Source organism: Hypanus sabinus, chromosome 13 (assembly GCF_030144855.1).
Source record: "Hypanus sabinus isolate sHypSab1 chromosome 13, sHypSab1.hap1, whole genome shotgun sequence".
Classification (NCBI taxonomy): domain Eukaryota; kingdom Metazoa; phylum Chordata; class Chondrichthyes; order Myliobatiformes; family Dasyatidae; genus Hypanus; species Hypanus sabinus.
The window spans coordinates 48923236-48933126 of NC_082718.1; the positions used below are offsets into that span (position 1 = coordinate 48923236).

The following is a 9891-nucleotide window of genomic DNA, read 5'->3' on the forward strand; positions in this document are numbered from 1 at the left end:
TTCATCTATCTTCTCATTGGTCTTTGGATCCAATGAGAAAATACATTGTTACATTGAAAACAAAAATGTTCTTCTGTTTATAAATTTTCTGTTTGCTTAGGACCTTTGTTTTTCCTGATGTTCCTCTCCACATACTTATTTAATGGTCCTGGCTCCAACTCTCCGTATTCAACGTCGCTACTGTGGCCACAACATCCCAACTCCCTCCACCATTATTGAGAGTGTCTACATGCCAGATGGCATATGTGTGTGTGCCCACTTGTGTGAGAATATTAATCCCAATGAAGCACAGGCTCATCTTCCTGGTCACACCAGCTGTTGTTGGGTCAGCACCTTGCTGTGGTTGCAAAGTTATTCCACATTACAAGGTATCATGGACAGGCAGTTATCACTCCATGATATGAAGTTCACGATGTGTAATGCCAGAATCAACATGAGCAGTTCCTCCAGTGGTGAACCTGGACCCCATTCTGTCACATTAACTCAGAATCTCAAATGCTTTGTTATCCCCAATTGAGTAGCGCAGTTTGGTCAGGAGGTAGCAGGTTGAAAGTGGATACTTAAAAGGGTAAACCAGAAGAGGAATGCAATTTTTACTCTCCTGTAGAGAAGGTGCACACATTCTGACCTTTTGGTCACTAAAACAGAACCAACATGGGTAGTAGTGGTTACAGTCTAAGTCTGAAAGCTTCTGTGGAATCAAGAAGTACTTGAAGTGGAGTGTAAGTAAGGGAAAGGAGGGAAAAAGATTGTTCCTCAACCAAAAGGGAAGCAAACAGCCTGAACAAACACAGCTATCTATGGACATGATCAGGAGGAAGGGCTAAGAGAGACTGTTTTTATTTTGACAATGTACCTGGTACAGAGTCTCTGCAGAAGGAGTGCTCTGTTTCATCGGAATAACAAAACATGAATTCATGGCAAGATCGCTGATCAAAATGATGGCTCTTGCATTTTAATACAGTTGATCTTGATTTTCAATGAGCAGTCTGATAACGCTTTATTGTAATTAAATTTCTCACCAGCATTATTTTAGGAGATACAAGCCGGCGGGGGGGCAGGGGGTGCAGAAAACATCATCCATGTGTTGGAGGAAGAGGATAAGACCAGGGAATCTTAAGATTCCTTAATTATGGTTATGGTCATATTCAAATAAGCAATGGGTCTAACTGTGGGTTGCACTGTGAATTCCTCTGATCAGCCTCCTCATAGTCTGGGCTGTTCCCCTAGTTACAGTGTGGATTATGTCAGTCACAGTAGGCATAATCAAAGAAAGAAATGGGGTGCTTTATCATCCATGATATATGGCATCCTTCAATCTCACAAACTTTTGACTTCCAGGATCAGGCGGAATTGTGAAGTATCTGACACAAAATTCATGACAAACTGAGCAGCTGTAATCCCTGCACCCCCCACCTTCTCCTACAAGTGAGTGGCCACTGCAGAGAGTGGGTTAATGCTCTGAGAAGTTGACATTGATAGAACTTAGTACAGGCACCTCACTTCATGATAGTGTGCCACCTTTTAACCTGCTCAATCTAACCCTTCCCTCTCCCATTTCCTTCCATTTTTTTTTCATCCATGTGCCTATTGAAAAGTCTCTTAATTATCCCGTACCACTACCTCTAGCAGGATGTTTCCCACATCTACCAACTTACCACTCTGTTTAAAGAAAATAATCCCCCCCCCCATATGTCCCTCTGATCATCATAAAATTATGCCCCCTCATATTAGCCATTTTTGCCCTGAGAAAAAGGTGCTTGCTGTCTATCCATGCCTCACATAAACTTACACACCTCTTTCAAGTTACCTCGCATCCTCTGCGCAAAATCAAAAATCCCAAGCTCACTCAAACTATTGCACATCCTGAACTTCATGTCATGGAGAGAAAATTGCCTGTCCGTGATTTCTTGCAATGTAGAATAATTTTACAACCAGAGCAAGGTGCTGACCCAGCAGCTGGTGTGACCAGGAAGATGAGTCTGTGCTTCATAGGCATTAATGTTCTCACACAAATGGGCACGCACACATATAAGACATTCTCTCTAGTTTGGGTAGCATCCTTGTAACTATCCTCTGCACCCTCTCTAATGCTTCCACATCCTTCCCGTAATGAAATAGATGATCAGAACTGAACACAGTACTCCAAGTGTGGTCTAACCAGAGTTTTATAGCGCTGCAACATTACCTCCTGATTCTTGAGCATAACCCCTCAAGTAATGAATGCTGACACATCATATGCCACTTTAACCCCCCCCCCCCCATCAAATTGCGTAATAACTTTAAGGAATCTATGGAAATGGATCGCTGCTCCTCCACACTGCAAAGAACCATGTCATTAACATTGTAGTCTGTCTTCAAGTTCTGCCTTCCAAAGTGCATCACTTCACACTTTTCTAGATTTACCTCCATCTGCTACTTCTCAGCCCAGCTCTGCATCCTCTCAATGTCCCTTTGTATCTCATCCAAGTCATTTATACAAATTGAAAAAAGCAGGATTCCCAGAACAGATTCCTGTGGAATACCACTAGTCACCGTCCTCTGTCTTCTGTAGGCAAGTTTGGATTCTATGCCTCCTGTCATTATGTATGAGCCTACTGTGGGGAACCTTGTCTTATGCCTTACTAAAATCCATGTGCACCACATCCACTGCTCAGCCTTCATCAGTTGTTTTGTCACTTCCTCAAATAATTCAGTCAGGCTTGTGAGGTACAACTGGCCCCTCACAAAGCCATTGAACATCCCTAATTAGACTATGCTACTCCAAATGCTTGTAAATCCTGTCTCTAAGAATCCTGCCCAGTAGTTTACCCACCTCTTAAGTAAGAGTCACTGGTCTAAAAATTTTCAGGATTATTCCTATTACCTTGAAGAAAGGAATAACATTTGTCATCCTCTAATCTTCTGGTGCTACTCTTGTGGCCAGTGATGACACAAAGTTCATCGCAAAGGCACCGCAATCTCTTCCGTCGCTTCTTGTTCTTAAACTTCTTCCTGGTTACCTTGTAACTTAAGATTTATAATAGCAGCAAATTCACAGGAAGGGTAAGTGAACCAACATCAGTATCCTCTGCCAGGCCTCTAGCCAGTAACGTGCTATGAGCTGTGTTGAGTAGGCTATGTCATTTGTATTTCTGATACCAGCTTTCACCATAGACACTTCTGTTCTGAGCTCTGTTGGAATGACATTACCTGGTAGACGAAGGAAAAGATTTAAAGATGTGCTCACGTTTCCCAGGAAATGCAGCATCTCCACTAATTCCCGGAAGCTTTAGCCCATGGCCACCTGAAGTGAAGAAAGAACATTTGGGATGAGTTTAAAAAGTTCAGGTCAATGCTGAACTAAAATGTTCAGAATTAGGGGCACTCAAATGCTTAGTGTAAATTGCAGGAGGAGCAGGCCAACATGTAGACTGCCAGTTAACTATTCTGTCTGACACTTACTGCCCTATTTGCCCTGTTGGTGTCTTCAGCCATTTTGGAACTGGAGCAGAAACAAGTCATCCTCTATTCTGATGGACTATCTAAAGGAGATTAAAACTTGCATCAGCATTACTCCTTAAGATTTGCCTGAAGTAATTAATAATTTGAGGGAAAGTTTATTTTTGCCTCCTCCCTCCCCTCTCACCCTCTGGATTGATGCTTTTGTTAAATTCTGACCGCCAGTGACAGTGGTTTATTTTAAATTCCTTGTCAAAATCCTCCTTGGGTTTGAAAGCATTGCCTTTGCATTGAAACTTGGAAAACCATCCCAATTTCTGCAAGATTTCAAAATCCCTCATCACAGGAACTAAAAACATTAGTCCACAGCACAGAAACTGGCGAGTTAGCCCACTGGGTCTATGCCCAGCATCAAACACCCAATTACACAAGTCCCATTTAATTCTCTTCACATTCCCATCAACTTCAGCATCTCTACCAGCACACCAGTGGTGAATTAACCTACCAAATCGCACACGTTGGGGATTTGAGTGCAAACTGGAGCACGAATACGAAGCAGCGTATTGTAGACGGCATGCAGGCTCTATGGACACAAAATCAGATTGAGCCCAACTTGCAGAAAGCCCAGCAGCAAAATGACAGGCGCTGGTACCTTTTGGTCGTGGCAGAACACAAATGCATCCCCGGTCCCTAAGGAAGCCTTTGCCTCATTTTCTGCCTAATCTCAGTGTGGCAGTACATTTACCATCAGCAAATGTGTAAATCAATAATAATGCTTTTCAATCATGAACAGACTGCATGTAATGTGTTTAGACATTAAAAGTGGCCTATTTTGATCTTTGTTCACATAGCGGTGAATCTACTCATAACATCTGAATTGTGTGATCTGTTATACTTAAATCTCTCAGTATCAGTAAATAAATCATAATTTCTAAATAATTATCCACAGGTTACGAATGAAGTGAGGGAATTGTACTCTTCTCTGTATACCCAATACGTAGTACACAAAGATAAAAGCAAGGAAGCAGCTCTAATTGCAATTCAGAAAGGAGTAAGTTATTAATTTCTTCCAGTTCTTTTTTTTAATATATAAATGTAGCTACCAGTTCATTTGAGAAAGTTGTTTAAAATATTTGTTGTGTGATAGTATCATAATTATCAGTGTTATCTACCCTTGAATGAACATTGTACAAGTTTAATGCCTATCATTGAAGCTCCACCCAGACGTGAGCTGCCTTTTGAGATGAAGTCTTTTGAGCTCTGAAATAAGCTTTCCCGGTGTGTGAAATTAACTTGGCACCAATTGTAGAGCTGTGTGTGAATACCTTACCTCCACATTGGGCCAATTGAGATGGCAAGCTCATGACTGTGCTGTCATTTGTTTGGTTAGTACAGCTAGATTTTCTCTGCAGCATTAGAGGCCTGCGGCTGTATAGTTGAGCCCATACTTCACAAATTTCAAAATGTAAATATTATTACTATAGACTACATTTTAAACATTCAATGCCTCTCCATTTTCCCCAACAACAAAGAATGTAAATTCAAAGTTTCAAAGTACATTTATTATCAAAACCTCACCCCCCCCACCCCCCAAGGCAAGTTGCATGGCTACCAGAACTCAGTCTGAGCTTCTCCTCTTAGAATGACTCACTCCCCCTGCATTGATTCTGTAATGCACCATCCCTCGAACTCGCGTCACCCTTGCTTCCTTCTTCATTGTTTGCGGTGATAGTTTACCACAACTTACTTCAGATAAGATGTTCTTAGTCGAACTTCTTGCCTTTTGAACTACCAGTAAGCTGTCACATGGCTTTCTTGGAGTTCTGGCAGTAATTGTTGAGTAATAGGACTTTAAAACCAGCAAATGAAGCTATCTAAGGAAAGTGTGTGGATGTTATTGGCACCAAATCATTTAGCCTACTACCTAGCAATAAGGTTCACAGGTGACTTTTCAATGTGAGAATGCAGAAGTTAGATTATTACATTTGCTGTAACATTGTTTTTCAATGTGAAACTAAAATGCTATTTAATTATTTGCATGCAACTGAAAATATTTTGGATTCATTTTCAAGACTGAACTTGTTTTTTTTTAATGATGAACCAATGTTTAACAAAATTCTTTTATTTCAGCTGGACTGCTGTGGAATAGGAGGCACTCTGGAACCACTTATCCGAAGTACTTGCCCCAGTAAAACACTTTTGGAAGAGTTTCAAAGACGGGTATTGTAATTACATATTCCCCTTTTTGATTGGTTACCTGGTAAAATTACCTGGTAATTTTCTGGCCACTGGTTTCTTCGGATGCCCTTCCAACAAGCCAAAACTATTGTAGACTCTTAGTCTTGCTGGATCGGACCACAGGAGTACTTCAGGCTTCCGCGCCATCTCTCTTCATATAACCTCATTGAACATTGCCCCTGCTTCATCTCATCTACCAAAAACTTCATCCGTGCTTTTATTACTTTCTGGACTCTTAGACTTAAGATTATTCATTTTTCTGCCATGTCCTCCTTATGTTACATTGCCTTGCAATTGCTACTAATCAAACAATGCACTGATTTTAAAATCTTCATCTTATTTTCAAATGTCTGTCCATCCCTATCTTTAACCACATCCACTCCCATAACCCACTCAAGAATTCTGTGCTTGTCTAATTCTAGCCTCTTGATCTTCTGATCTCAATTTTCAGTTGAGAGCTAAGACATTAGCCCTGTAATTTCATTTCTGAATCATTGTTTTCCTGTTATCATAGTTAAAGCCTTCAGTGTTACGTAAGTTTTTGCTCAAATGTGTAGTGAGGCTGAGTAACAATTTCCTAATTAAACTTTAAATTACAATACCATTGTGTATTGCACTGTGGTTACTGTGTTTTGCACTTTGACCCCATAGTGATGCTGTCTCATTTGGCTGTATTCATGTATGAATTACAATTGAACTTGAATTATGCTATCTATGTATTTTTTATTTTTGCAGTCATGTCTGCAGGTAATTGATGAAATATTCAATGGAAAGCTTTACATCATTGGGGCAGTTGGGATTGGAATTGGAATTGTAATGGTAAGTAAGACTCTGAAATTGGGAGCTTAACAATTTTGAAATTTTAATTTATGAATTGAAATTATAACTGTTTTCTTTCCCTAGATCTTTGGCATGATTTTCAGCATGGTGTTGTGCTGCGCCATCCGTAATAGCAGGGAGTTGATTTAGGGAATGTGTCAAACAATGATGCTTTTCAGCATGGATGGAATGGATTTTTCAACCTCACTTGCTTCTATCTATTAACGGCTTGACTTCAATAAACATCTTTTCACCTATTCAGTTGAAAATCTCTGTATAACCTAATCTTAAATAAAACTTTATTTAACAAGTTCACATTTTGTTTAATATTTTGTATAAGTTGGATGAAAAGAGCAACAAACTCTAATCTGAAGTTTTCTTTAAGGTTTTCAATAATTTTAAATGTATTTGTTATATTGACTTAAATCGAAAATTCTAGGAGAGGAGACTTTACATTCTGAATTTGAAGTGCCAATATAGTTACACAGCTGTTACAATTGTCGGTCCGTGGTTTGAAAGAGTAATATGTTATGTTCAATGTTGGCCTTACCAAAATTTAATAAAACCTTTTAAGATATTTTTTGGAATTTAAGGAAAGAGATGCAACATGTAGATAGCAAAATGTACTTGTTCCTTTGAGGAAAATAAAGTTTAAATTTGAAATTCCAGAAAATGTGTCATTTTGAATCTATATTGTAACTCGAATGGCAGATAGGAACATTATTAAGATCAGTCAGTCTATAATTACTTTTGTTCAGTTACTTGGAGACTTTGCTATAAATACACCTTGCGCTCCAAAGGTAAAAAAAAAATCTAGAACATTGATTAATGCAATCAACTCTGACAGCATAGGAAATGTTTTATGCCTCATTATTTGATTTATTTTAAAATCTATATAGAGAGACTTCATCTGACCTTTATCCATCTATTTTTAAATATTAGTAAAATCATCAGTTGTTTCTGAGCAAATATGTTCCTTTTTACTGAGCCTAATTGTGAATTGTCACAGTTTGGTGTCTTATTCTAATCAGACACTTCAGCTTGTTTGCTTTTGCATCATTTCTATTAGTATTTTATAATCCTTTCAGTCATGTTCCCAATATCTGTCTCAAAAGTGTAGGAAAAGCAAAAGCATGACTGAGAAACTCAAAGACTATTACTGTAGATATTCAGAATAATGTCTAAAACGGGGAAAAAGCTCAGCCAAGTGCAGAACTTAGCCAAATAAATGAGCTATTGGGAGGATTTTGAAAGTGAATGGAGCTGAAAGAAGCTGAGAGAGATGTAGTCTTCCCTTTAATCTAATGCCACCCTCATAAACATTTTTGTAACATTTTAAAATGCATAAGCATTAACAAAGTTATTGTGGGATTTTTGGATGATTGACTAAGTTGTGTAGCTGCCGAGCCTTACCTGCCAGAGTGGTGATTAAGGATTTTTAGCCTTCATTAATAATCATGGAACTCATTATCGATTCCTAGTAGATTGGAAAACTGGTGCATTGAGATAGTCTGAGAGAAATCTAATTTGCTGCATAGCTGTCCTAGGAAGTTGCAGGAAACTGATACTTGTGTTCAGTTTTAATTTGAATATATTGCAGATTTGACATTGAATCTATACTGTTCCATTAGTCACAATAATAATATCTATCAGGTTAGGCCTATTCCACCAGCCTATACTACCACCTCCAAAACAGTGCCATTTTTAACAGCAACACAAGTCAAATGTGCTATACTTTGGTTGTAATTATTGAGGCTTTTAAGGAGAATTGCTTAAGAGACTGCAGATGTTGGAATCTGCAGTAAAAATCTACTTGCTGCAAGAACTCAATAGCATCTGTGGGAAGAAAGGAATTTTTGAAATTCCGGGAACACAATTTCTTCCTTCCTAAAGATATTTAAACCTACTGAGTTCTTTGTTGCATATGACTGTTAGAGTTCTGTGCACAGTTCCAGTAATATGCTATATGATTACATCCAGAATTGCCAAAGGTTATTCTGACTTGGCAAGCCAGTATTTCTTGTCTTATCTTGAAACTTATTGGGTTCAACTGAAAGTTTATTACACTAGAGTTGTTTTGTTTTTAACCAAGAAAATGAATTTAAAATGTACTGGGAATAACATCAAACTGTTCAGGCAATTTACTGATCCAGGACTACCAAAGTCTGGAGCATTCTGGATTCCCAGCCTTACTCTATTTGTGACTGTATTAATTTGTTTTCATTTCACTGTGTATCTAACTGTAGTGTTCCACACTGCTCAGTGCACCTTTCCACTGTTGAATCAGTCCCAGTGTTTACTATTGTCATTCTGCAGTAATTCTAAATGTTCTGCATCGAGTTGGACCTTCAAATAGACTCACAGCATTTAAACCACAAATTACAATATTGTAAAAATTAAATTCTTTTATTTTTTTATAATGGTGATTTGATTGCAGAGCAGCAGATAAGAGTAGCAATCTTAACTTATTTTACGGAAACTTCAGTACTAAATAACAAATTTGAACTCTTATTTGGCATGGGCCAGAAGTTGCTACTTGTTCCTTTGTCAGATGTGGGTGTTGCTGGCATTTATTCCCTGCGATAGTGCACTATCCTCTTAAACCCATGCAAGTGTATTTGAAGGCATGTCTGCAGTGAAGTTCTGAGAGATTGATAAAGCAATATTGAGAAAATGCTGATTTATTCCTGATTTAGCAGAACTTAGAGGGAAACTTGTTATTGATTTGTACCCACAGTTTAAAAAAAAAATTCTTGTTTTGACAGTACTTTCACAGCCTTCGGTTACTTGCTGCAATGACTTTTTAAGTTATAGATGATGTTGAACTTGCTGAGCTTTGTTTTTGAGATTTGCAGTCATCTAGGCACAGAAGGACTTTTGGCTAGGATAAGGATTTCAGTACAGATACCCAGCTGCAGACTTGCTCTCATAACTGCTGTATTGAACTGGATGACATTGTTACTTTTGTTAGTGATGACCTCATCAGCGTTTGATGACTAGGAGTTCGGTGGTGGACCACGTCCCCATTATCTGCTGATTTGCTATTCATGGATCAATGTCCTTGCAAGGTGTGTGTCGAGTATCACTTCATATCTTCACTAGAGGAAGCAACAGAACAGAAATGCGTGCCTGTGCTTGCATTGTCAAGGGCCAAGGAGCAGAGTGTTTCTAGAGGTCTGCTTTTGTTGAACTGAAACTTGGAAGCTCTTGTGTTGTTGGGGAAATGGTAGTGGTGGGTATCGTTTCCAACAGCCTTAGTGAAACCACGAGGAAATCTGCAGATGCTGGAAATTCAAACAACATACACAAAATGCTGGTGGAACGCAGCAGGCCAGGCAGCATCTACAGGAAGAAGTACAGTCGACGTTTCAGCCCGAGACCCTAAGTTCTTTC

At 38.9% G+C, this 9891-nt stretch overlaps 1 protein-coding gene across 1 annotated transcript in view; it reads left to right on the top strand.

Moving 5' to 3' along the window:
- cd9a (CD9 molecule a) overlaps window positions 1-6813 on the top strand; it is a 56296-nt gene extending 49483 nt beyond the window's left edge. The window contains exons 5-8 of the mRNA XM_059987574.1: window positions 4391-4492; window positions 5572-5661; window positions 6415-6498; window positions 6583-6813. Coding sequence (XP_059843557.1) covers window positions 4391-4492; window positions 5572-5661; window positions 6415-6498; window positions 6583-6648 — 342 coding nt within the window. The 3' untranslated portion in view covers window positions 6649-6813. The remainder of the gene's footprint in view (window positions 1-4390; window positions 4493-5571; window positions 5662-6414; window positions 6499-6582) is intronic.
- The last annotated feature ends 3078 nt before the right edge of the window (window positions 6814-9891 follow it).